Source organism: Astatotilapia calliptera, chromosome 7 (assembly GCF_900246225.1).
Source record: "Astatotilapia calliptera chromosome 7, fAstCal1.2, whole genome shotgun sequence".
Lineage (NCBI taxonomy): Eukaryota > Metazoa > Chordata > Actinopteri > Cichliformes > Cichlidae > Astatotilapia > Astatotilapia calliptera.
In genome coordinates, this window is record NC_039308.1 from 65,415,813 (window position 1) to 65,443,266 (window position 27,454).

The 27,454-nt window shown below is 44.4% G+C and overlaps 2 protein-coding genes across 8 annotated transcripts in view; both read left to right on the top strand.

Moving 5' to 3' along the window:
- bicd1a (bicaudal D homolog 1a) overlaps window positions 1–7,286 on the top strand; it is a 30,571-nt gene extending 23,285 nt beyond the window's left edge. Inside the window, exons 5-10 of one of the 4 annotated variants that reach the window (XM_026176654.1) lie at window positions 33–425; window positions 1,520–2,275; window positions 2,387–2,538; window positions 2,673–2,883; window positions 4,448–4,533; window positions 5,569–7,286. In XM_026176654.1, coding sequence (XP_026032439.1) covers window positions 33–425; window positions 1,520–2,275; window positions 2,387–2,538; window positions 2,673–2,883; window positions 4,448–4,533; window positions 5,569–5,689 — 1,719 coding nt within the window. In that variant the 3' untranslated portion in view covers window positions 5,690–7,286. Of the gene's footprint in view, window positions 1–32; window positions 426–1,519; window positions 2,276–2,386; window positions 2,539–2,672; window positions 4,047–4,447; window positions 4,534–5,568 lie in introns of those variants that run through there. The other 3 variants (XM_026176655.1, XM_026176656.1, XM_026176653.1) reach the window with 3 other exon arrangements.
- A 1,061-nt stretch (window positions 7,287–8,347) lies between these two features.
- fgd4a (FYVE, RhoGEF and PH domain containing 4a) overlaps window positions 8,348–27,454 on the top strand; it is a 52,793-nt gene continuing 33,686 nt past the window's right edge. The window contains exon 1 of one of the 4 annotated variants that reach the window (XM_026176657.1): window positions 8,348–8,790. In XM_026176657.1, the coding sequence (XP_026032442.1) occupies window positions 8,688–8,790 (103 nt within the window). In that variant the 5' untranslated portion in view covers window positions 8,348–8,687. The other 3 variants (XM_026176661.1, XM_026176660.1, XM_026176659.1) reach the window with 3 other exon arrangements.

The window sequence follows — 27,454 nt, forward strand, 5'->3', positions numbered from 1 at the left end:
AACAAATTTAATTTTGTATTTCTGTCGTGCAGGTGGAGCGTGAGAAGGCAGCACTGCTCAAGAACCTGCAGGAGTCCCAGACTCAGTTGCAGTACACACAAGGTGCCCTGACTGAACAGAATGAGCGCGTCCATCGTCTCACAGAGCGCGTCAACGCCATGAAACATCTCAATGGAGACAAAGAGCTCGATGATCCAGAAGAGAGTGAGAAACCTAATGGGGGGTCCTCATCCCCAACGGCCAATAGCCATCATGATCTCGATATCCACGGTTTTAAGATTCTTGAGTGTCGGTACAAGGTGGCGGTGACCGAGGTGATCGACCTAAAAGCAGAGCTCAAGGCCCTGAAGGAGAAGTACAATCAGGCGGTGGAGGGACAGGGAGACAGCCATGATGATGGCCGGGTCCAGGCACTGACTGAACAGGTTTGTGCAATATTAATCCAGTTTTGCTGAAAGTAAAACTGCAAACGTACTCACTAGGGGTGCAACGATACACAAAATTTACGGTTCGGTTCGATACTTTGGTGTCACGGTTCGATATTTTTTCGATACAAAAAATGTTCATGCTTTTTTAATTTGTCGTTTATTAAAATTATAAATATATATTTTAACTCAAAAGTACAGTTTTTAAATGTAACGTTGCTGAAACAACAAAGGGATAAAATAATAAATCTATCTGATCGAGAAATCCCTCATCTTTGGAAAAGAGAGTTTATTACAGAGAAATGGCTCTTTCCAAAATAAAAGCTCTACTATACGCTTCTTCTGGGCTATATTCTCAGCAGCATATTAAACATATCAGGTCCCCATAAGGAGAATCCTGTGCTAACGGCTGTCTAAATGACTCGGGATGATGTCGGATGTTCCCACTAGTGCTGTCAGCGTTAATCTGAAATGACGTTAACGCCACAACACGGCAAATCTCCGTTAACGAGCTACCGCGGATCGCCCCGTGCGTGGGGCTGGACGGCGTCAGCACGTTAACGAGCTAACTGCGCTAACACAGTAGTTCCCACCCATGTAATTGAGCATTGCGTGGCACATCCAACATACTGTTTTACTTTAGTCCATGACGCGCTTACCTTCAGGGTCATACTTCACATGAAAACCAAAATAGTTCCAAAGGCCAGATCTGAATGAGGGTGGGGGAGGTTCAATTTGCCATGTTGCAACGAGCTTAGCTTCTGTCTTGCTAGCTTGCGCTGTGCTCAGTGGATCTGCGCTCGACAGTGCAGCCTAGGCGGAGTAGTCGAACGCAGATCCACTGAGCTCTCAACACAGACAGCATCGTCAGAAGAAAAGAAATAAATTAAAAATGTTGTATTGTTCGATACATATGCGTACCGAACCGAAAGCACTGTATCGAACGGTTCAATATCGATGTGAGTATCGTTGCACCCCTAGTACTCACCGTTTGTTTGTTTGTTTGTTTGTTTGTTTGTTTGTTTGTTTGTTTGTTTGTTTGTTTGTTTGTTTGTTTGTTTGTTTGTTTGTTTGTTTGTTTGTTTTCTGAGCAGGTAACACAGTTGGAGCGAAGTTATCGTGAAAGCCGGGAAAGGGTTGTAAGCCTGGAGGCGGAGCTCCGAGCAACTGCGAGTACTGCCTCAGAGAGCCAGGGCATGCTGAACGCTGCCCAGGATGAGCTGGTAACCTTCAGTGAGGAGTTGGCGCAACTCTACCACCACGTCTGTCTGTGCAACAACGAGACACCAAACCGTGTCATGCTGGATTACTACCGCCAGAGCCGAATCACACGCAATGGCAGCCTCAAAGGCTCGGAGGATCCTCGAGCTTTGCTCTCGCCTCGCCTGGCGCGACGTCTTGCGGCAGCATCGGCAGCCTGCTCCTCGGAGTCTCCGCGCAGTTCCACAGACTCCCCATCCAAAGATGCCCAGCATAACGAGACAACAACTCACAACCCAGCAGACTCCTGCCACAGCAGCCCTACCCGCAACTACACCGGCTCCCCGGTCATCGGCATCTCTCCTTGCCCATCTCCGGTACCTTCAGACTCAAGTGGGGACCTGCGGAAGGAGCCGATGAATATCTACAACTTAAACGCCATCATCAGAGACCAGATCAAACACCTGCAGAGGGCTGTTGACCGCTCGCTGCAGCTGTCCAGGCAAAGGGCTGCAGCTAGGGAGTTAGCACCCATGCTTGACAAGGACAAAGAGTCCTGCATGGAAGAAATACTAAAGCTCAAGTCCCTGCTTAGTACTAAGAGAGAGCAAATAGCTACACTCAGGCTGGTGCTCAAGGCCAATAAGCAGGTAAAATCTTTTGTTTGTTGGATTCTGGCACTTATTTCATTTTAAAAAAAAACCTAAAATGCATTTTCTATTAACATTAAATGATTCAATTCAAATCACCCATCTTTGCAGACAGCAGAAGTTGCGCTGGCTAATCTGAAGAGCAAGTATGAAAATGAAAAGGCGATGGTGACAGAGACCATGACGAAGCTAAGGAATGAACTGAAGGCTCTGAAAGAAGATGCAGCCACCTTCTCTTCTCTCAGGGCCATGTTTGCAACGAGGTGAGAAGGGCTCAGGAAATGTGGCACAGCTAAGATGAGAAAGCAAAGTGTTCGGTTAAAACGTAGAATTTGCGTATAAATGTTGACTTGTGGCTACACATAATCCTGCTGTGTGTCTGTTAATCTCCCTGTAGGTGTGATGAATATGTTACACAGCTGGATGAGATGCAGAGGCAGCTAGCGGCAGCAGAGGATGAAAAGAAGACGCTGAACTCCCTCCTCCGAATGGCCATCCAGCAGAAACTGGCCTTGACCCAACGCTTGGAGGATCTGGAGTTTGACCACGAGCAGACTCACCGTACCCGTGGTGCTAAAGTGCCCAAGATAAAAAGCAGCCCACCCAAAGTAAGTCGCAGAGGTGTCCCCACAATTTCTTCCAACCCTACCAGCCTCCACAGCCACTTCATCATCATCACTCACACCCCGAACACCACTGTGACCCTTTGTAATCTTCCCTGTGTAGAGCTAACCTCATGTTTGTTTGTGGCTTTGTGGATATCAGCCGTACCTTCACCTCTGCGTCACTGCAGTTACTCCAGTTTCTCTCTGGAGTTCGAAGTCGTTGGTAGATCCTAAATGCCTAGCCCTACGCTGTTTTTTATCATCATTTCCACACCCAACACCAATTTTCTTCCCAGAAGCCTCTAGATTAGGTGGAATAGGAGAGGTGGTATCACGTGTCTTTAGTTTAGAAATGCATAAGGCACCCCAGTGCACTATCATGCAACATCTGTGCCCATGACACATCACAGGGAAGATTCTTTATGAAATACCAGATAACAAATCTGATATTAGATATCTTTTCTTCCATCTAAAATCCTGCTGCCATAAAATATGACATCATTCCCCAATACTAGGAAGTGTTTCAAAATGACAACAAAGCAAAAATGGCTTTATTTTTAATGACTCACAGCCCCTCACTGTGGCAGATTCAATGAATTACAGCTGAGATTTTTCCTTACAATTTATTTACACCATGACTTAAGTTGTCCCAGGTTTTTGACAGGCTCAGACTAGTAGGAAAACCAGTCAAGCATTTTCTCCGTGTATTCCTAACCCCTCTTTGGAAAAGGGAAAGTAAACAAAAGAATTCTTTGCTACAGCACAATCCTCTTTGCGACGTAACCATTTCTCAACACTAGATGGCGGTGTTTGATCAAATGTGTTTCCCTTTTGAAACTGCAGTCAATTGCTGTTGGACCTTTTTCTCCCTCCTTTTGACTCCGAATTACAGTCACATATATTATAAATAAGCCAATTTAAACTAAATGTTTTTAAAAAGCAATGTGTAATCTTCTACGTGTTAAATGAGCGAGTAAACAAGACCTCAGCAGAACTGGTGTAGTCCAAAAATACAATGCCTATATGCAGCGGGTGAGGTAGAGTAGGATTATATTTTTAGCTTTTGTTTCACTGTACGCGTCCTTGTCTTTTTTTGCCCTTGCAAATCAATATAATATTGTATTGGCAAGTGTGTGTGTGTGTGTGTGTGTGTGTGTGTGTGTGTGTGTGTGTGTGTGTGTGTGTGTGTGTGTGTGTGTGTGTGTGTGTGTGTGTGTGTGTGTGTGTATGTGTGTGTAAAAGTGTCCATGTCTCTGTCTCTTTGGGGGTTTTGTGTTTTCTGCTTCCAGCACAGATTGTCTAGCTGTGCAGTGGCCGGTCCTGATGAGACTGGGCAGTCACTTGAGCTATACTCAGTTTGGTTTCCAGTGTGCTGTTGATCTATAGTAATGTACTGAGAAAAACTGACCGGGATCAGCCTGGTGCTTCACCCTAAAAGTCACGGTAACAGTAGAATTCAGTGTCTTTGTCTCTGACGAGGTCTTCCCTTGTCTTGTCCACCCTGTTATCTCTGTCCTGTTGTCTAACCCCGAGTGTCACCACTTTGTATATTTGTCTAATTTATCAGTTTCTTGTAGATTGTCAGCAGCCTGCTGCCTCAGTACCGCTACTCTCCCCACAACTAAGGCGAGGGAGAGCCTCCCTAGTACGCAGGTAACAAGCTGTAGAACCTGCTAGCAGTAGACTTACTAATATCTATCTATCTATCTGCATACAATTCTATCAGTAACATGTCACATCTTTGTCATATAAAGTGACTTTTTCACATTTTTAGTTGGATTTGTTTAGTAGCAGCAACACCTGCATCAAGATAACTGAACCTGCATGATCCAAATATTAACCTTTACATTAAGTATTATGCAAACCCTTGTATTCTGGAATTAATAGTTCACACTATGAATTATTTGTCACTCTGCATGAGCAGTTTTGCATGACCATTTTGTATCTATACATGCTTTTCTGACAAGGCGAGGTTTTCACTGGAAGGAGGGTCTGTTAACGTATGCTCTGCACAATGCTATGTTGCTAGCAGGCCAATGAAGAGCTGATCCAGTGATGAATATGAGGGTCTTCTTTTTTCAGTTAGGCTCTACTGCTGATGTTGTTATTACCTCACGTTATAACCCTGTTTTGATTTCTCGATGTCACCGTGCACCATGTTGTTTCTGGCCTGGTTTAAGTAGTTGACTTTCTAAAAGTGCACATATTTCCTTTGTTCCTTAACTTAAACAATAAGACTGACACCACTCTGTCTGTGCACCACAAATGAAGTTGTCACTATCAGTTAGTTAGCACTAGTTAGAATAGCTTGACATAAAAACTGGAAACAATAGCTGGCCTGGCCACGGCCAAAGAAAAAGAACGACATTAGCAAATGAATTTGTTTAATAGATACAATAAAGGAGTTTAAGTATGCAAACTGTAAAGTTCAGATGTAACCTGTACTACTAATTTTTCTAGCTTTTGATAGAGCTGAATAGCTGTTTCCAGTATTTATGCTAAGCTAAGCTAACATGCTGCAGTGGGTATCAGATGTAAGTGGTATCGGTATTAATCCACATCTAAGCATGTTTTTTTCTTCATGCTTACATGTGGAAGGAAACCGTCTCATGCTCCATTTTTGCATTTTATATTTGGAATAACCTTTTTCACACTATTCTCTTCTCATGTGTCTTTGCCTCCTTTCAGTCCTAAATTTCTGGCAGACCACCAGGAACACCGAGCAGTCCTGTCCAGCAGCAGAAGCCTTCTCTCCCCTTGCGACCCTCGTAACTGTCTGGCCCAGCAGCCCCATCCTCCTGGCACCTAACCACGCTGGTCCTGCTCAGACCTCAGTCTGGAAGCAGTCCTGCAGAGACACAGACACACTGGACGGGGGTTCCCTCAGTTTAGCTCCCCTCCACCAAGCAGTCCAACCGGGTGCTTACTGGGCTCTGTGATCTCACTGAGCACTACACTGCCCAGCTGTGGCCGGCCTCCTGGTTACCTGGGTCGTAGAAGAGGAGCAGGACGCTTCCTTCATCTCTGGAAGTGACCTACTGTCCTGGAAACACAAAACAGAGACCTGACCTGAGGCAGAAATGCCAGTGACAACACACTGAAATCTGCCGCCCTGTTTCTCCTAGTATTTATTTATAATTTATTCACTCTGCCAATTATTTATTTCTGATATATTTATTACTTGTATATTTTTGTGTGTTTTCCTTTTTTGTCATTCTGCGAGATGGAGCTCAAAGACAGTTTTCCTGCTGTGATGAAGACTTAAACAGTTTAGCACATTCACTACTGTATATGTATATTTGTTTCCCCAAAAAACGAAAACAAACAAAAGCAGAACGTCTTCTTTTGAAAAACTTAAGGAAATTGAAATATTAGATTTTACCAGCATAATAATCCCCAAAAACTCACATATATCATTTTTACAAAGGGGTGTTAGCAAATATGGTTTTTGTAAACAGGCTAATGAAGGTCTAGATTCAAAGAATAAGAATATTTTTCATTTTGTTGTTGTTTTTATGATGGCGAATTTAATTGTGTTTTGAATCATCAGTAGTCTGGATGCTTGTGGACTATTTTATAACTCCCTTTGCTTTGATTTTTGTAATGATTTGCAGCAGACTCTGGTGATGTGTTGTTTGTCTGTTACATAGCTCAGGTCTCTCAGAGACCGGGGTAGGTGAGTGGTTGGGTGTTTGAGATCAAGACTAGGGCTGTTGGGCTGAGGTTTTTATTTTGCTCTTTGAATTGCACAGGTTTAAGTGACCGTGGAGTGAACTGACCTCCTTTTTTAACATTAGCTAAGGACAGAGGATTCCCCAAAGGTGTGCCTCCTCTTAAGTAACTGTCACCTTCATCATAGTAATCTCACCATTTTCTTCAGAAAACTTTTATTATTCACATTAATACCCCTAATTATGACATTAAGAAAAATGTTAATCATGCTGACATTTTCCATATCCGAGCTTACGCTGTTCTCAAAACATCACCTTGTTCAGCTTTCTCTACATGCTTACTCCATACAGTATGGAGTACTGTTCAAGCACAATTCTGCACTATGCATTAGAGCAATACAGTTGCCCCTGTTTCAGACTGATCTGGGTAAGATTTACCAAATCTTTTAACCATTTCCGTCATCATGAACTAACCAGCAGGATAAGAATGATAAAACAGCAGGAGGAGTGTTGCCGATTTTGATGAAGGAGCACTATTGTCAATTTTCTGTGTAAAAATTGAGACATTGTTGCTTTTGAAACACTGAGATGGGCAGTTTGTGGAGTTTGTTGCATAATTGAAGTCCCATATTTCTGTACCGTACTTGTCTGGTATACTCATAATGTCTCTGATGTTAGATACAGTTGTTTGTCACATGGATATGGAAGGGATAAATTAAAACTACATAGTCAGTATTAATCTTGTAATGACAGAACTTCTGTTACAACAGTAACAACTGAGTGGATGCTGTGTGTGTGTGTGTGTGTGTGTGTGTGTGTGTGTGTGTGTGTGTGTGTGTGTGTGTGTGTGTGTGTGTGTGTGTGTGTGTGTGTGTACATTTGTTTGATTTATCATTGTTAGATTGTTACTTTTGCAACTATAGAGCGTTGAAAACATTTGTGGTCCAAAAGTAGCTTCTGCACTCATGCAGGCTCATCGGTGACCTAACTCTCTTGGTTTGTTTGCACAACATAGCTATGGATGGAGAGAGACTAATCTAAAAATGGAAAAATATAACATGGTTAAAAAGGAATGCTAGCAGTATGCTGTACTGCGGTGGGTTTTAAAGTTTCTCCACCACTTAAAACGGTGTTCAATTGGCTTCACAACTAAATAAAAGATGCCCTTGGATTTGTATGACTTTGCTTCTGCGTCTGTTTCTCTGCCTTGCCATTTTTAATGAGCTACACAAAACTAGACTCCACGAGACTTCCTGTAATGATGGTGCCTGTATTCCTGTGCTCCTACAGACAACACAGAATAGGTTAAAATGCTAAATTATACTATAGGGCAAAATCAGTGTGAGCCAGTGTCATGCCTAAAGGGGTGACAAATATTTCCTAGAGTCCAATGCAGTATGCGGTCTGCCGTTTAGTAAGTGCCACTGGTAATATTGCATATTATTATAAAAAATAATATATAAATGGTAACAGCTAAAAAATGCATTATTAGTTTATTATTATTATTATTGTTGTTGTTGTTGTTGTTGTTGTTGTTGTTGTTGTTGTTGTTGTTGTTGTAACTATCAATAAAGTTAGCTTTAGCTTGACATTAAAGTGATATGCAATCACGAATCTATAATTAGGAAAATGAATGGCCTATTCTGCGTAATGGGCACTTTCCCCTTTTTTATTTTAGTTCTGTATGAGTAGCCCATTTTACACTGTGTTGCTATTTAAAGGATCTAAAATGACCGTACATATACACACACAACACTGCTCTGTTTTTTGTGTGTGAGGGAATAAAAACCGCGCAAGTCGCTGTAAGGTGGTTTAAAAAAAACAGGCTTCTGCTCCGCTGACTGGAGAGGCGGGTGCGGCTCGGGAAGCACCCAATCAAGGTGCCATTGGAGGGAACTCACTGAATCAAACCGAAAGTCTTTCACATAGGTTTTCTATATTTATGAATATTATTATTACATCTGTTTACCGAAATCCAGCGCGTCTTCAGTGCTGCTGACTGACCCGGGCAAACAGTTGTAAGTGGCGCTGCGAAGCTGGACGTGGTTGTGAACTTGCAGCGAGGAGGGGATCGCGTTGCTCAACATTTTCGTGGTTATTCTTGAAGATTGAAATTCCTGTCACTTAAGTATCCGAATGCTTGAGCGGTCAGAGTCTCGGGGGGAAATGGAGAGCTTTAACAGAGTGGCTTTTCGCAGGAAACCGAGAAGTCTGGACGCCACGCAGCGACGAGAAGCAGGTGAGGGTTTGTTTTTTAAATTGTAGGGAACATTTTGATGATTAGATGTAGGCTACAATCCCAAAGCCACTCTGAGAGATTCATTTCTCAACTATTATTTTTATTATTTATTTTGTGCGACTTTTTTTTATCCAACTTCTTAAATATTTAATATGTCTTCACAGGAACCACTAGAAACATTAAATACGCTTTCATGTGCAGGTACGAATGACTCAGATCGTACCTTATGACTTTTTTAGTTGTCACATAGCCGTGATGTGTTTTCCTCAGTCCGGTTGGGTAAGCGTGGAATGGCCAGGCCGTGACACTCGGCACACCTCCGTTACAGCCCGGTGTTTACACACCACTGCTGAAGTGCTGGCTGATCAGCAGGTATGAAGGGTTTAAAGGCAAGACCCAACCTGTTGTGTAACCATCTGCAGGCTGGAGGGCATGTTTTTTCTTTTTTTCTTCCAAATAACCACAGTGAACAAAAATGAGTAGGCAGTCATATGACACTGCCTGTACACACACCTCTCAGGTGTTCCTCAGAAGGTTTCTGTGCACTTTGTATCTCAGCTTAACATTTCAAATGCATTAAAAAAATCTTGGGATCTGTGACCAAACAAACTTCCAGATGACTCTTTGCAGAACCCCGACCTGGCACTTGTGACTGAAAGTTTGCCCGGCTCGCTAATCCAGTTTTACATTTGAAATTACTCTGAAAAAGGATCCAAATGATTATTACAATTATGACTGGGCAAGATCAGCTTAGACTTATCGCCTTATCTTGCAGTCCTACTGCATGCTTGTGCAAACATGCAGCTAAGAATACAGTACTCCTAGTTTGATGTGAACTTTGTTCAGTGATTATCACTACATGTATGAAGAGGGAAGGTGGCTTCAGATCATAAAATCTGCCTGTCAGTGGACCGCTCCTGTTACAAGTCCACACCTTTAAGGTGAGGAAGTGAGCTCAGTCCTAAAATACCCAAAAATATTACCAAGCATTGAATCACCCTGTGTTTGCAGTCACTTTTATACGTTTATAATCACTTCCCCTTGTATTGCACAATGTCGCCATATACCAAGTTGTCTATGCTTTATGTAAAACTGCTTTTATGATAATAGGCCAAAGGATAATAACAAAATGCAGCACTGAATCTGAGAACTGAGCAACGCAGGCTGCTGATGTGGTTAATGTGAAGTCTTGGCTAATTTCTGGAAGAATTGATTTGATTTGTCATTTTCCATCAGAAGAGGCTTTAACATCTTACCATGAAAGCCAGCCGTCATTCTCACTGCCAGTTTATTAGCACCGAACAACAAATCTGTCATGCTGGTTCTGTCACAGTAAATTTAACCTGCACATGAACTGTGATCGCTCTCGGGAGTTAAAGCACTGAATCGAACTAATACGTATGACTTAATTGCCCCTGCTGCAGTTGTTTCTTCTGTTCAACTTGATCCAATATGACTCTTAATGATCCAGCATTTTTATTATGCCTGGCTGAGCCTGCATTTCTTTGACTGCGGTTATTTTCTGGCTTTCAGCAGAGACACGGTTTTAAACTTTTAATCATCTGTTACGCTCTACTTCCATTCACTCAGGCCAGACGATTCACTAGCTTTGGTATGAATGTGGATTCTAAGCCATTATTTTATTCTGAAGGACAGACGTTGCAGTCGTTTGTGTCAGTTTTGATCACGTCACTGGGGACAAAAGGTCAGGAAATAAACTATTAGGTCTGCAAGTTTGTTATCCTTTGAACCTGTAACACATTGTTACCATGTCAGCCCTTTTTTGTCGTGTCAGTGTAACGGAGTTGGATTGCACCATGTAAATATCTTTGGATACCATCATAACCTTCAGAATATATCTGTGTATGTGGGCCCATGTCTTAGAAACGTCTCACAATGATCTACACGCACAGTAAAATGAATTCAGTGGAGTCCAAATAGCTTCACAGCACGTCGGTTTATGCTGATGTGAACACAGCCGTATCAGTCTCCAACAAAGGGACTGTTTGTTTTTTGTGTGCTAAGATAGAAGCAGTGGGACTGTATGAATCAGCAGCTGTGTGGCCTGCTAGCCTGCTGTTGCCGGTATTGTTTTTGCTGCACTGATGGCCATTCATGCTGAGCTGAACTGTCTTACTGTCCTCCGCTGGCTTTAACTCTCTTCAGCAATGGTTCTCTTGTACAGTTGAGTTCACGGTGGCTCAACAGTGATTAGTTTTTTCTATGACATGCTTTGCTGAACCACATAAGTAAACACTGCTCATAAATCATATGTGTGGTTATGGAGAAGCATTGCTTCATGTGTGATTGCTATTTGAATGATGAAAGCGGCCAGTCGCAGCCCCCTACCACACCCACTTCTGTGGTTACACCATAGTTAAAATCTTGTAAATAAAATGTGATTAAAGAGTCTTAACGGCTTAGATTGGAGGAAAAATCCACATGTACCATGCAAGAGTCTGAAATAATGGCCTTTATTTCTTTATATTTAAACTAACAAGAAGCTGGACTTGCTTTCTGAAGGTCTTTCAAGGTTGTTGGGTTATTTTGTTGTTGTTTGTTTACTCATTTTCAGCCCCTTCCTCATACCTCACAAGTTTCAACGAGCTGATTCCTAAAGAGCTATTAAATGCAATCTTGATATGCTGTGCACTACATCCTTACAAATTTTAAGGAAACCTGACAATGGAGGACTAATTAAGAAATGTTAGCCCTAAAAAAAACTATGTACAGCAGATGAACACTATCTGAAAGTCACATTATTGACAAACTGGAAAACATCCAGCAAAGATCTGACACAGACCCTGAGATCCATCTGGCCCTTCAGTTGATCCATGTAGTGTTCGCTAAAGCCTCTTCAGAAATGCTCTCAGTGGATGATGGCTGTCAAGAAGCCATCATTAAATAATCAGAATCAGAAAGACTTTATTTATCCCCAAGGGGTAATTAAGATACAACAAAGCAGCATGACATTGAAGATAAGGACAAACAATAAGAGTGAGATAATAAATACACAGAATATACAGCATATACACAGTTATAAAATTACACAGTTTTAAAATTAAAGTGACTGAATAGGTGAATAAATAACTGCAAGTGACTAAAAGTGAATAAAGTGTCGGCAGTATAAAAGAGTGTCGAGTAGTTCTAGTTAATAAGCAAAACAAGGAGAAGATGAGGTATGCAACATCACACAATAGCTGGACCGAAGAGATAAAACCTCCATGAGCCCAAATTTGACATTTGTGGTTCAAATTGTCGTCGGTACAGTATGTATGCAAGAGGCCGGGAGAGATGTGAAACAGTGTCTACAGCTATCTGTAATACATGGTGGAGGCGCTGCCATGGTTTGAGGCTGCACTTCAGCCAAAATCAAAATAGACTAAATTATAAATGGCAGGAGCTTCGTGTTTAGCGCAACAATGAGCCTAAACACACTGCCAGTGCAGTAAAAGCATCTCGCATGGACCGGCCTCCCCAGAGCCCGGACCTCAACATTACTGAAGCAATGAGGAGTCATCTTGACAGAACAAAAGGTAGCCAACATCGAAAGAAGATCTTTGAATGTTCTTCAAGAACCCTGAAGAATTATTCCTGCAGACTACTTAAAGAAATGAGACAAAGGCTTGCACAGGTTCAGGCTGCATCGAAAGAATAAAGGTGATCATACCAAATACTGATTTTCAAGCTCGTTAGAATTGTACAAAAAGGTTTTTTGTCTTATTTATTGTATTTCCATGTATATTTTCATATGTTTTAATAAATCGCTTCACCTATTTCCTGTTTACAGTATAAGGAGTGAGGTGTGCCTGAGCTTTTGCACAGGGTTAGGGATGTGTTTTTCCATTTGTTATATTCACTGGCATGTTAACATTGGCGTGAAGATGTTGTACAATAATATTTAACCACTTGCCAGGTGTGTATGTATTTTTGTTAATCTTTAACTTTATTAGACTGAGTAATGCGGTTGTTTCCTTATTGGAATTTCTTCCCAAAGTTTACTCTGTCTGCTGGAAACGACCCAGACTATAGACGATTGCTCATTGAAGTCTGGAGGAGGGGTTTGGTTTACTCAGGGAATAATCACTGTGGGTGTGTAGTGCACTAAAATGGCTTTTGTGTCTGTGTAATGTCAGGATCTGCATACACAAACTGTCTCAAACAGATGGATTCACCGTAGAATTATTTTTGAGGTACTGGTGCAGTTCACAAACGCTCCAGTAGGAGGCATTAAACGCTTAGGAATGTTTACAAATGGTTGTCACTGCTCAGTGTGGCAGGGCCCTTTCAGAGAAATGTAGTCCTTTATAATGAAGCCTGTATCAGCTGCACTTTAGAGTGGCATGACACTGTGCAGCTGATCCCGCATCAATTAGAAGAGTAATCATCGTGTTCGGTGCTTTTGATTCTCTTTGCAAAACCAGGCGTACCTCCCATCTGAGCAGCTCTTGATTCTATTGTTCTTTACTTTTACACACTAGTGTTCAGTATTTGTTTTTTTTAAATTTCATAAACTCATCATAAAACACACCAGTTCTGTGAAAAATTTCATGGCTATTTTGAAACTTCTGTGTTTATATCTTCATCTGTATTCAAGGTCAGCTTGTCCTCTCAGGCGATTTTTAATTTATTGTAAATCTGTTGTTGTAATATATTTCTAAATGTTAATGAGTCTGAGATTCAGTTTGCCCAATCAATAGAAGCTTAAATAGCTGCCATGTTTCAGCCAGGACATTCTGTTTTTCTTTCCATGCGCCAACCAGAGCTTCCTGACTGCAGTGTGTGTGTGTGTGTGTGTGTGTGTGTGTGTGTGTGTGTGTGTGTGTGTGTGTGTGTGTGTGTGTGTGTGTGTGTGTGTGTGTGTGTGTGTGTGTGTGTGTGTGTGTGTGTGTGTGAGTGTCTTTTCCCGGTCCTGACAAGCATTGTTATAGCCTAAGAGGTCCTTCCCAGACCACTACAACACTGTTACCTTTAGTTTGAACTGAGAAAAGGAGGAATCAGCCTTGCTGTGTTGGCCTGCTAGACACCAAGGAACCAATGAGCTAAGGAGCCTTCCACTTTGAGGAAGTTTAACAAAGGATGATATTGTGAAAACGTACAGCCTGCCTTTTTGGTTCTCACCTTTGCGAAACTGAGGACATCCCTTCTGCAACAGGATTAAAATGTGTTTGTGGCTTGCTGATTCATCTTTTATCTTTCTCTGCAGGATCGTAGGGTAAAGCGCAGCATAGTGTGCACCCAGAGGTGTACTGGAAAGGTACACTTTTTTACACTTGGGAAGTGCAACATTAGTGTTTCTTTGTAACACTTTTCCTTTCCTAATCTTTTTATACACCTCACTTTTGGGCACGAGATGGACTTCCTGAGATCCTGTCTGAGACGCGATATATCCTCGGGTAGGTGATTCTCACAGGCTGGACGACACAGTGAGGATGAATACTATCTTTAGCTGAATATATATGTTTAGAAGGACCATTTGGGTTATCATTTTAAAGTAAAAGACACTGGACGGATAATGAAACGACGACGCAAGTACTGGTTTTGGAGCCGGAAAGGTAAAAAGTCAAAGATGTGTCTGCTCTGCTGCTATGGTAAGATTTAGAGACCTGTCATTATGAATTACACAGCAATGAGTTAATGTTGTTGAAAAGGGATAAGAGTTTTCTTGTTCATGCTTTTAAAAAGTCCTGTGTGAATCATTTTCTTACATGTGAAATGTCCTCGATGCTCTGTTGTCAGTGTTTAAATGGCATTTAGCAACTTTTAGTTTCCTAACTGTTAGAGAGGTCCCATTTCTAACATATCCGTCCTCCTGCTGTACTTCAAAGATCTTTGTTGTGCTGCAGCTCCCTCCGATCAAGTGTTTGCTTGTTCTTGCTTATCTTTAAAGAGCCTTGCCTTCTGCAGCACTGCTAATTGTGTTGGGTTTCGTTAGCAGTCTGCGTGAATGACTGGTAAATTCACACAGAGCGACTACTTGTCATGTACAGTGAGTGCTTTAAATGTTCTTGTTGATTTACTGCGTTGGCCTCCCTGCAGACCTGCCTGCAGCCTCAGAGAAACACAGCAGCATGTGAGGGGAGCTTTAAATCCACCACAGTGGAAAAAAACCAAAAGTTTTGTTCTCAGAGGCCTGGGAACTGGCTCCCACTCTTAAGACCCTCCAACCACTCTGACCTTTTGGCAACGTCCCTGATGAGCTTTTACAACTGTGTTCATGCAATACAGTGTATGCGTGCTGTAACATTGCAGCCCCTTAAATGCGCACCTTTCTTCGGCTCCTGTGTGTTGTTGAGGGGTTGAGTCACCCTCAGTTAAAAGCAGACCAGGAGAAGCGGTGTGAGACATTCTGCTCTCATTCACATTGGCAGGAAGGAAAAGGCTGGGAACACCAGCGAGCCCGGCTCCTTTCACCATGCTCATTGTTTTAATGTGGGAGAGAGTCTAAGAAGCAGCGGAGACCCAACTTATCAGCACTGCTACATGCACAGTTGGATTCATTCTCTATTTTTACTTTAGTGTTCAAAAGAGAGGTTTTAGTTCAGGGAACATTTGAGCATCTCTTAAAAAAAGGTTAATGGTGAATGTTTACTTTAAGTCAAATTAGCTTCTGTAAGCACTGAAGTAGCAGCATTAATCATACTAATGTGGGAACAAATGCCCAGTCTATCAGAAGATTCTCTTAATTTAATGTAGCCATGAAAACTTGAAAAATTATACCAGTAATGATAAATAAATTCTATTATCATGGCATGGAAATGGAATAGGAATGATATAGACATCCCCTCTCTTATTTTAGGGGTACGTAGCATCATGTTAAGAAATACTTACACCAAGTTCTACAAATAATAGTGAACAACAGTTACAGTCTGTTGTTTTTAAATGCTTACGTTCATGAAAGAATGCTCGATGTGTCGGGGTTGGCCTCGGGCATTTAATCCTGCTCACTGTGTTTTTGTTCAGCTCAAGGCCATGAAGTGTGTAAGTGTGTGTGTGTGTGTGTGTGTGTAAGTGTGTGTAAGTGTGTGTGTGTGCGTGCGTGTGTGTGTGTGTGCGTGTGCGTGTGTGTGTGTGTGTGTGTGTGTGTGTGTGAGTGTGAGGCATAATGACCAGCCCCTTAATGGTCCGTGCGACCATTTGCGTGTGTGTGTTCCCAAGATGACACACTCTTTTAGTTTGTGCTGCAGTGCAGTTGTCGACATTTTCAAATTAAATTCTGAAATATTGTGTAATTAACACTTACGTCTTTGGAGACTTTACTGGTAGTTGGCGGCTGATTCGTCAATGTTACTTCCTTGTTTTTACGTCGTATTTAAAGAACTTAAACAAGAAAGTAAGTTCTGCGTAGACAAAGGGCAAGTGTCTGGTAGTCATGTGCAGATGATAATGATGAGCTAAATTTAGCACCATTGTTCGTTTCACTTGGTGAGAGTCTTGAGAGTGTTGTTGTTAACCTCTGCTAGGTGCTTCCTGGAAAACTACATGTTTTTTTCTTTCTTTTTTCCCTCCTTTATTGCAAACTCTTTCTTTACCTGTTGATTTCTCTGTTCACATTATTAGTTTGACACGACATGTATGGACATCTTCAGATTTACATACATTCATCTCAAGTTTTAAACTTTCAAACTTGTCGGTTTCATTTAAATCAGGGTGGGTGTTGGAAAAATCTTCAATCTGTTAATGCAATAGAGGACATTTAGATCTCAGGTATTTCATTTGCTGAAATGCAAATAAACAGGTGTTTCCATTTGAGTCTTTTTTTAAATCTATAAAAGGTTTAAAAGCTGAAACAATGGAATTTACAGTAAGATGATGTATTGGATGTTGTTTAAGCACGAAAACAGCTGTCAGGCAGGTGTGCAGTCTCGACTGTAACCACCAGAGGGCTTTCTGCCAACACGCATGTCAGCAGATGTTGGGCAGAAACGCCAAATCAGAAAGGTGTGGGTTTTTAGTATTTCGGATTTTAAGGTGCTAATCTCAAAATTTGTGAACTGCTGTTAAAAATGTCGAACATACATTTATGATTATGGCTCCAAATGAAATTTCACCCTCCCACACTGTCTGTCATCAGTCAGTATGGAGCACCTGATGAGCCTTGTCAGTTGAATTGTGATTGCCTTGTTAGAGTGTTAAATGGTGCAGAGGGGAACGTAGTAAATCCTGTTAGCCACAATGTGATTTACAAAGCATTTGCTGAATAGTAATTCAAACAGACACAGACGATCGGTGGGTATATATGACAGAATTTCACACAGCGCTCCTCATGTTTAACCTGTGCCTGTCTTTAAGCAAGATGGTGTTTGGCTTGATAAACTGGCCTTTTATAAGATCAGCGAATGAGCGCGTTTACATGTATGCTATCACTGCTGCACTCACAAACATGAAAATAATGAGGCGTTTATCAGTGTTAAAGATCCCGTTGAACTCATTTTGTTATACAGCTTGGATTATAATGAGATTTCTTCTGCGTGTTTACTGTGTGGAAAGACGAGATGGATAACAAAAGCATTTTCTGTGCCGAGATCCTTTTCTCACTCCCGGTAAACTAATTGTTTAATCAATTTGATGTTTAGATAAACGCTACAGTCTGGCTGCGTTATTATCTCTTGCACAGCTTTGCTTTAGGGTCGTTGCTTCACAGTCTGCATCGATTTTCAGCTGGTTGTTGGGGTTTTTTGTAGGGGAAGATTGACAGCAGGGATGGCATGATTGTGGGAACCAATCCAGGGCAAGTTGTGAGGCGGGGGTGGATGCTGACCCGTTGCCTGTCCTCCTTTTGTGACAGATGTGCTCTACTGCTGTAGAGACAAGCTTTTGGTTTGTGTACCTTGTTTGTTGTGTATTTGAAGCTTTTGTTCTTGTGTGTGTGTCTCTGAATGTGCTCGTGTCTGCAGACCATACCCATCATTTATTATTGACCTTCAACAATGTGCATGGAGGAGGGGAGGGTTGAGTCAATGAAAACAGCGAGGGATCAAATATGTGCGTGTGTGTGTGTGTGTGCAAGAAAACAGGCGTGTTGGTAAGTGGTGCAGGTTTAATTAATGATGTGTGTGTGTGGTAGGCCCGCTTTGAGCTTATAGAGATGTGATGGGTAATGGCCTGGAGCTATGGTGCTCTCCTCCCCTCGCCTTTTCTCCCAGGCCAAAGAGAGAAGAGAGATGGATGCAGAGTAACAGAGAGGTATGGAAATGGCAAGAGCAGTGGGAACTGCCAGCTGCAGCCATGAGGAGGGAGGAAAAAGTGTGAAGTGTGTGTGTGACTGTGTCTATGTGTGATGAGTGGGAGGAAGGTAGTGAGGCATTAGACAGAAGAAAATGTATGCACATATATTCTCTTGTTACAAGGTAACAAAACATCACAAAACTGTTGAATTTACACAAATGTACATTTTAAAAGCCATCTGGATGATAAGATTCTACTCCCTTAAAATCTGTTTGAAATGAAGGCAGGTTTTTCATCTTTACACAACTGTCTGCTGAAAAGTGACTGCAGTGCTGATGGGTTGAATGTAAGCACTCGTATAATAGAACAGAAGAGCCCTTCACTGTCATTGTATATGTACAACAAAATTGTAGAGCCCAAATAGAGGGACAGAGTCTTAAAAGTCAGCTGAAGATATTATTTGTGTTATTATTTATAGTGATATTTTCTTTAATAAGAATACTTGAAATAAGCTGTGCAAAATATTTTTGACCTTACATTTTGTGTTGTATTGTTTTTGGATTTAAATAGAAGAAAGGCTTCATTTGGGTACATTTAGTGTGTGTGTGTGTGTGTGTGTGTGTGTGTGTGTGTGTGTGTGTGTGTGTGTGTGTGTGTGTGTGTGTGTGTGTGTGTGTCTGTTTGACTCTGTGAGGCAGCTCAGAAGTGGTTCTTTAAGCTGTCATCCAGAGGGTGTGACAGCTGATTCATCTTTGGCTGTACAGCAGCGAGGGATGGCTTATCTACCACCAAGCAGAGTGTGCTTCACCTATTTGATTGCATTTCTTATACCTGCGGTGTCTCAGAGTTAGAGCATGTTGTTGCATTGATGTGACCTTCTCCGTGTGTGTGTGTGTGTGTGTGTGTGTGTGTGTGTGTGTGTGTGTGTGTGTGTGTGTGTGTGTGTGTGTGTGTGTGTGTGTTGTGTTCATCAACCCAACGTAAATAAGACCTGTGGATTTGTAGCTCGTCTTATAAGTGTGCATGTGTACCTACGTGACAGTAATTCCTGCACTCACGTCACACTGCAGGTTGTACAGTGAATACTTAACTAGGTCCATTATTCGGCATCTGAAAAACAAAACTTCTGAAAAGCATCACAAAAGAAACAACACACCCTCTTTCTGATAAAAATCAGTGAATATGCTATCTGGTGACAGCCCAAAAACCACGACAGAGCCTGAACCAGTACAACCAGTGTACAACGAGTACACTGTACAAACACCACCAGACTTATGGTGATCTTCTAAAGCTACACCATTAGTAAAAGTCTACATATGCAATACTGCTGAAACTAACAGCTCGTGCCGAGATAATGCAGCTGTGCTAGAGCACTTTCTTCTGTATCATTGTGATATAGACATTATGACAGTGGTTTTTGTTTTGGCCCAGTCTGAAACCACTGAAACGACTTGTACTGTATTTTCACGACCATAAGGCGCACTTAAAAGTCTTAGATTTTCTTCAAAAAGTACGGCGCGCCCTATAGCGCAGTGCGCCCTGTGTGTTGTAAGGAGGACGTAGTAGAGAACACCATGAGAACGCTAAAGGGTGAAGTGTGGGCGTTGATCGTATATACCGGACAATCGCACATACCTGTATAAAAGGTCAGGTATGTGCATTATGTGGAACATCGTTGTTTTAACAACCCTGAAAATGGCAAAGAGACACGCTTATGAAGCACAGTTTAAACTGAAGGCCATCAGCTATGCGGAGGAACATGGAAATCAAGCAGCCGCGAGAGAATTTAAGATTAATGAATCGATGGTTCGCAAGTGGAGGAAGCTGGAAAACAAGCTCCGGCAGGTCAAGAAGACACAGCTGAGTTTCCGCGGACATAAGGCGAGGTGGCCCGAGTTGGAGGAAAGACTCGACTTGTACGCGCTGATTCCACAGATAAGGTACGAAAATATGTCAGGCTACGTCAGTAGCAGTTGGTCTTCAGGGTTTCTACTCCACGGCCCTATTTCATACTGGTCCACATTTCCAATGCACGCTATTTTCTGCAAGTACCGCTGCTTCGCCTCTGAATGAAATCGGTCTCTATACAGTTCATTCTCTTTTGAGCTGCTTTTAAGCATCTTTCTTGTAGTCGTCGTTCCAACACAGTGTGTTTGGTTTGATTCGTAGACCCCGAAAATGGCGCTGCGCTCCCATAATGCATTGCGGCGTGACGTCAACTCCAAAGCCCTATACACACTCAACACAAGGCTCCAGCCTGTCTCTCTCAACCACCCAGGTTAGGAGGGAACTGAGGAGGATTAATGGCAAGAAGGCAGCGGGTCCAGATGGCATCAGCTCGAGGGTTGTCAGGTCCTGCGCGGTCCAACTGTGTGGGGTGATGGAGCACCTCTTCAACCTGAGCCTGAGGTTGGGAAGAGTCCCACAGCTCTGGAAAACCTCCTGTGTTGTACCAGTGCCAAAGACTTCACGCCCCAAGGACCTCAACAGCTACAGGCCGGTGGCTCTGACATCCCACCTGATGAAGACCCTGGAGCGGTTGGTCCTGGCTCAGCTTCGGCGCCTAATAAGCTCATCACTGGACCCACTTCAGTTTGCCTACCAGCCTGGCATTGGAGCGGATGATGCCGTCATTCACCTCCTACATCGTTCCCTCGCTCACCTGGAGACCGCTGGAAGCACTGTGAGAATCATGTTCTTTGATTTCTCCAGTGCCTTCAACACCATTCTTCCCTCGGTTCTAAAGGACAAGCTGGTGAACTCTGGAGTGGACCATCACCTCACTACCTGGATCCTGGACTACCTCACCGACCGACCACAGTATGTGAGGACTCAGGGCTGTGTGTCGGACAGGGTCGTCTGCAGTACGGGGGCCCCACAGGGAACGGTTCTGGCTCCGTTCCTCTTCACCATCTACACTGCAGACTTCTCCCACAATTCCACCCAGTGCTTCCTGCAGAAGTTCTCTGATGACTCTGCAATAGTCGGCCTCATCACTGATGGGGACGACAAGGAGTACAGAGGTCTGACTCAAGACTTTGTGGACTGGTGCCAGCTGAACTACCTCCAGATCAACGCCAGTAAAACCAAGGAACTGGTGGTAGACTTCCGCAGGCACAAGCATTCTCCACTGCAACCACTGAACATCCAAGGTATGGACATTGAGGCTGTGGACAGCTACAGGTACCTTGGTGTTCATCTGAACAATAGACTGGACTGGACTCATAACTCAGACGCCCTCTACAGGAAAGGGCAGAGCAGGCTGTACCTGCTGCGGAGACTCAGGTCGTTTGGAGTGGAGGGCCCACTCCTGAAGACCTTCTATGACTCTGTTGTGGCTTCTGCTATCTTTTATGGCGTGGTCTGCTGGGGCGGCAGCATCTCTGCTGGGGACAGGAAGAGACTGAACAGGGTGATCCGAAGGGCCAGCTCTGTTCTAGGATGCCCTCTGGACTAGGGATGGGTATCGTTTAGGTTTTATCCGATACCGGTGCCAAATCGGTACTTTTGAAACGGTGCCGGTGCTTAAACGGTGCTTAAAGAATGGAGAACACGAACTGTGTCCAAAAACCTCTCATGTTCAGCTGTTTGTTTGTTTTTTGTAAAAAGATAACAATGTTAGCCTTTTTGTCCAGGGTGAAGGGAGTATCTGCCATCAAACAAGAGGACAGCCGCATGTAGCTATGATGATGTTTGCTAGTTCACCTTACATGCATTAATGTAATAACGTGGTTAGCCTACTCAACGTAAATTACACACGGACAACATTAAGCGACTCACGCAGAGAAGAACGGCTGCTGCTGCATCATCATCCTCATCATTTCTGCTACACTGGCAGGGCTAGGGGCCAGGACTCTATTCTTCGGGTTTTTGGGGGATGTTGCTCCGGTCCGATAACTGGCAACACACCCAACGTGCACAGTGTGAGGTCTCGCAGCAAGCTATCAAATACGGCGGATTTCTCGGCTTTTAAAAAAAACGCTATGCGTCGCCAGGTGTTTCATCGGATTCGAGGTGTTACCTCCTTTGACAATATCACAGTATCAGCTTAAAGCACTTGTTGCTGCTGAGTTTGCATCTTTTACTGTGAAGTACAGCCAGACTTTTGACCGCTTCGCCTTGGACATTTTTAATCTGTAGCTCTGCTCTAACTGAACGTACGTACCTGGCCCCGCCTACTATCCTGGGAAACGTAAAATGATTGGCTAGAAGTGTATCACAGCTCAGGAAAAAAAAAGCACCGAAATAAAGCACCGAAATGTGCGCTGCTTTTCGGTCTGGTTACTACCGTTTATGTCAGAACCGGTGCCATCATGGCACCGGACACCGGTACCCATCCCTACTCTGGACCCAGTTGAGGTGGTGAGTGACAGGAGAATGGCGGCTAAGCTGTCATCCCTGTTGGACAACATCTCCCACCCCATGCAGCAGACTGTGACAGCACTGAGCAGCTCCTTCAGTGGGAGACTGCGGCACCCACGGTGTGGGACGGAGAGATTTCGCAGGTCTTTCCTCCCCACTGCTGTCAGACTCCATAATAAAGACTTTAACTGATCAAGCACACACATCCATACATATGCAATAATACTAAGTGCAATAATCCTTTCTGTCATCGTTGTATTTTTACTCAGTTGTATATAGTATTTGTATTTGTATCCTATTTTTATCTTATTGTATATTTATTTTATTTTATTCTACTGTATATAGTATTTTATTTTATTCTATTCTGTACAGCTGTGTACTGTATTTATTCTTATTGTATTCTAATTTTTGCCTCATAACTTTTGCACTGTCCACTTCCTGCTGTGACAAAACAAATTTCCCACGTGTGGGACTAATAAAGGTTATCTTATCTTATCTTATCTTATCTTATCTTATCTTATCTTATTATTGTCACTGCTACATTTCTGTAATGAACCAGAAATTATTTCCACTACTAATTAATTACCGTTGAGCTCAAAGGTTATATTAATAAATGGTTAACGAATGTGTATTTATGACGACGATTTGTGAGACTGGTAAACTTACCTTTGTTCGTATGATGGTCTTTCGTTCTACACGGTGCATTTCAAGGTCCTGTACCCATCCGTCGGTAAACTGTACCTGGGCTTGTTGCAGTGACCTGAAGTTACTAAACTTCATGAGTGTATGCACTCACTCCAAGAACCGTATAATTATAAATTTTAAATGTAAGCGTGGTGAAAGTTGGGCAGCACGCTAAGGTCTTTTGTCCACTCTGTGTGCTCGTAAGGGTCTGACCCTTTCACTCCTTTGATTTTTTCCTCGTATCTTTTCTGTCTTTTCATCGAGTCTGTCTTTGTACGGACCGGCATTGTTCTCCTTTTGTTTTGTACATTCCTTTTTTGTGCGGCAAAGAAAAAACAAGAAGGTATTGGAACCGGAGAATGAACGTTTTGCGGTACTGCAAATGCTTGCATTTGATGCGGTACTTGGATTGTTTTGCCAAGAGTTCCCGGCATGCAATGCGTGAAAATCACGTGATTGCTAAACAAGGGGGCGGGTGCATCTGGCCTCCTCGGCTGTAATTGGTCCAGCCCAGAGTCGATCATGACCAATTGGTCAATCCAACACCTTTCATTATATATACCCTTCCTAAAAAAAAAAAATCCATCGGCCTATAAAAACAAAAATTGCCAGCGACCCACCGGGTATGCCCGATGGCCAGTCCAGCTATGCTTGGCTGCCATGCTAATGGACAGAAACTGCCGCCTATGGTGATTTTTAAGCGAAAGACTTTGCCTAAAGAGAAGTTTCCAGCAGGAATCATCATTAAGGCAAATGAAAAGGGCTGGATGGATGAGGAAATGATGAAAGACTGGCTGAGGGAGGTCTATGTAAGGAGACCAGGTGGTTTTTTTCACGCATCACCATTGCTCTTAATCTGTGACTCTATGCGTGCCCATCTCACAGCCGATGTGAAAAAACTAGTGAAACAAATGAACTGTGAGCTTGCTGTCATTCCGGGAGGCCTGACAAAGGAACTCCAACCGCTGGACATCGGTGTGAACCGCCCGTTCAAAATAAGGCTGCGAGCGGCCTGGGGAGCGATGGATGACCGATGGAGACCACAGTTTCACCAAGAGTGGAAGGCATCCATTAGCCATGGATGGAAACCAGACAAAATACTTACGGAAAGCTTACAGACAACTTAAAACTCAAGCTATTTAACTTCAAATCTATTCCCATCCATCCATCCATCTTCATCCGCTTTATCCAGGGCCGGGTCGCGGGGGCAGCAGCCTAAGCAGAGAAGCCCAGACCTCCCTCTCCCCAGCCACCTCCTCCAGCTTATCGGGGGGAACACCAAGGCGTTCCTAGGCCAGCTGAGAGATATAATCTCTCCAGCGTGTCCTGGGTCTGCCCCGGGGCCTCCTCCAGGTGGGACATGCCCAGAACACCTCACCCAGGAGGCATCCTTGTCAGATGCTCGAACCACCTCAGCTGGCTCCTTTCGATGTGGAGCAGCAGCTGCTCTACTCTGACCCCTCCCGGATGGCCGAACTTCTCACCCTATCTCTAAGGGAGAGGCCAGCCACCCTTCGGAGGAAGCTCATTTCTGCCGCTTGTATCCGCGATCTCGTTCTTTCGCTCACTACCCACAGCTCGTGGCCATAGGTGAGGGTAGGGACGTAGCTCGACCGGTAAATTGAGAGCTTCGCTTTTACACTCAGCTCCCTCTTCACCACGACGGACCGGTGCAGCGTCCGCATCACTGCAGCCGCAGCACCAATCCGTCTGTCGATCTCCGGCTCCCTTCTCCAATCACTCGCGAACAAGACCCCGAGATACTTGAACTCCTCCACTTGGGGCAGGAACTCGTCCCCAACCCGGAGTGGGCACTCCACCCTTTTCCGGCTGAGAACCATGGCCTCAGATTTGGAGGTGCTGATCCTCATTCCCGCTGCTTCACAATCGGCTGCGAACCGTTCCAGTGCGAGCTGGAGGCCTTAACCCGATGAAGCCAACAGAACCACATCATCTGCAAAAATCAGAGATGAGATTCTGAGGCCACCAAAGCGAAAGCCCTCCGCCACTTGGCTGCGCCTAGAAATCCTGTCCATAAAAATTATGAACAGAATCGGTGACAAAGGGCAGCCCTGGTGGAGCCCATCACCCACCAGGAACGAGTCCGACTTATTGCCGGCAATGTGAACCAAGCTCTTGCAACGGTTGTATAGGGATCGAATGGCCCGTAGCAATGGGCCAGACACCCCATACTCCCGCAGCACCTCCCACAGGACACCCCGAGGCACACGGTCGAATACCTTCTCAAAGTCCACAAAACACATGTAGACTGGTTGGGCAAACTCCCATGCACCCTCAAGTATCCTGGAGAGGACGAACTCTCCTTTCCAGCACCCTGGCATAGACTTTCCCAGGGAGGCTGAGGAGTGTGATCCCCCTGTAGTTGAAACACACCCTTCTTAAAGATGGGGACCACCACCCCGGTCTGCCAGTCCAGGGGTACTGCCCCTGATCTCCACGCAACATTTTAGAGGCGTGTCAACCAGGACAGCCCTACGTCCAGAGCCTTCAGGAACCTCGCCCCCGGAAATTGGCGGGTCTCTCCCCTCATCCCCAGACTCTGCTTCCTCCTCGGAAGACGTGTCAGTGGGATTAAGGAGGTCCTCAAAGTATTCCTTCCACCGCCTGACAATTTTCTCAGTCGAAGTCAGCAGCGCTCCGCCAGCACTATACACAGTGCAGGTAAAGCACTGCTTTCCCCTTCTGAGTTGCTGACGGTTTGCCAGAATCTCTTCGAGGCAGTCCGAAAGTCTTTTTCCATGGCCTCTCCGAACTCCTCCCACACCCGAGTTTTTGCTTCAGCCACTGCCCGAGCCACATTCTGCTTGGCCTGTTGATACCTGTCAGCTGCCTCCGGAGTCCCACAGGCTAACCAAGCACGATAGGACTCCTTCTTCAGCCTGGTGGCTCCCTTCACCTCTGGTGTCCACCATTTGGTTCGGGGATTACCACCACGGCAGGCACCAACCACCTTGTGGCCGCAGCTCAATGCAGCAGCTTTGGCAATGGAGACGCTGAACATGGTCCATTCGGACTCAATGTCCCCAGTCTTCCTCGGAATGCTGTTGAAGCTCTGCCGGAGGTGTGCGTTGAAGATCTCGCGGACTGGGGCCTCTGCTAGACGTTCCCAGCACACCCTCACTACGCGTTTAGGTGCATCGGGTCTGTCCAGCGTCCTCCCCCGCCACCTGATCCAACTCACCACCAGGTCGTGATCAGTTTACAGCTCAGCCCCTCTCTTTACCCGAGTGTCCAGAACATATGGACGCAGGTCTGGTGATACGATTACAAAATCGATCATCGACCTGCGTCCTAGAGCGTCCTGGTGCCACGTGCACTTATGGACACTCTTATGTTCGAACAAGGTGTTCGTTAAGGTCATTTTGTCACCCACCCTGTCGTTACCCACGTGAGCATTGAAGTCTCCCAGCAGGACAACAGACTTCCTTCCACCTTCCAGCACCCCCCCGGCTGAACTGCCACTCAGCGCATAAGCGCAGATGACAGTCAGGACCCGTTCCCCGACCCTAAGGCGCAGGGAACAAACCCTCTCATCCACCGGGAAAAACCCCAACGTACCAGCAGCAAGCCGAGGGAATATTAGAATACCCACCCCAGTCCGCCGCCTCTCACCAGGGGCAACTCCAGACTGAGACAGAGTCCAGCCCCTCTCCAGGAGACTGGTTCCAGAGCCCAAGCCATGCTATATCTAGCCGGTACCTCTCAACCTCACGCACTAACTCGGGCTCCATTCCATGTCCCTATTGCCAGTCTTGGCAGCCGGGGATCGGTCCGCCAGGGCCTCCGCTCCTGGCCACCGCCCGGCACACAATGCACCCGACCCCTATGGCGCCTCCTGTGGGTGGTGGGCCTGCGGGAGAATGGGCCCATGTCTCCTCTGGCACCCTCCCCGGGCCTGGCTCCGGGGCGGGGCCCCGGTAACCCTATCCCGGGCAGGGTAAACTGTTCCCTCGATGTTTTCTTCATAAGGGTCTTCTGAATCGCTCTTTGTCTGGTCCCTCACCCAGGACCAATTTGCCATGGGAGACCCTACCAGGGGGCAAAAGCCCCCAGACAACATAGCCCCTGGGATCCCTGGTATAAACAAAAACCCCTCCACCACGATAAGGTAGCGATTCACGGAGAGGCAAATCTATCGTCTGATCTCGGAAGCTAAGCAAATCTATTCCCCTTTTGTTTAAATAACTCTCCTTGGATTGTCTACATCATGCACAAAACGCTGCCGCTGCGGGCCTGAAGTCCTGCACGTCTGTGCTAATCATAGAAGAAACATGAGGCTTGTTTTAAAATACTCGCTGTTTAAATTAAGTACCTTTTTAGATTTGACATTACTGTCCCGTAGCTTTTACTTGCAATTTTTATGGTTCTTAAAATTGGGAGCAAAGACTTCCTTGCCTTTGAATCTGCATGTGTCTTTGTATTTTTGTGT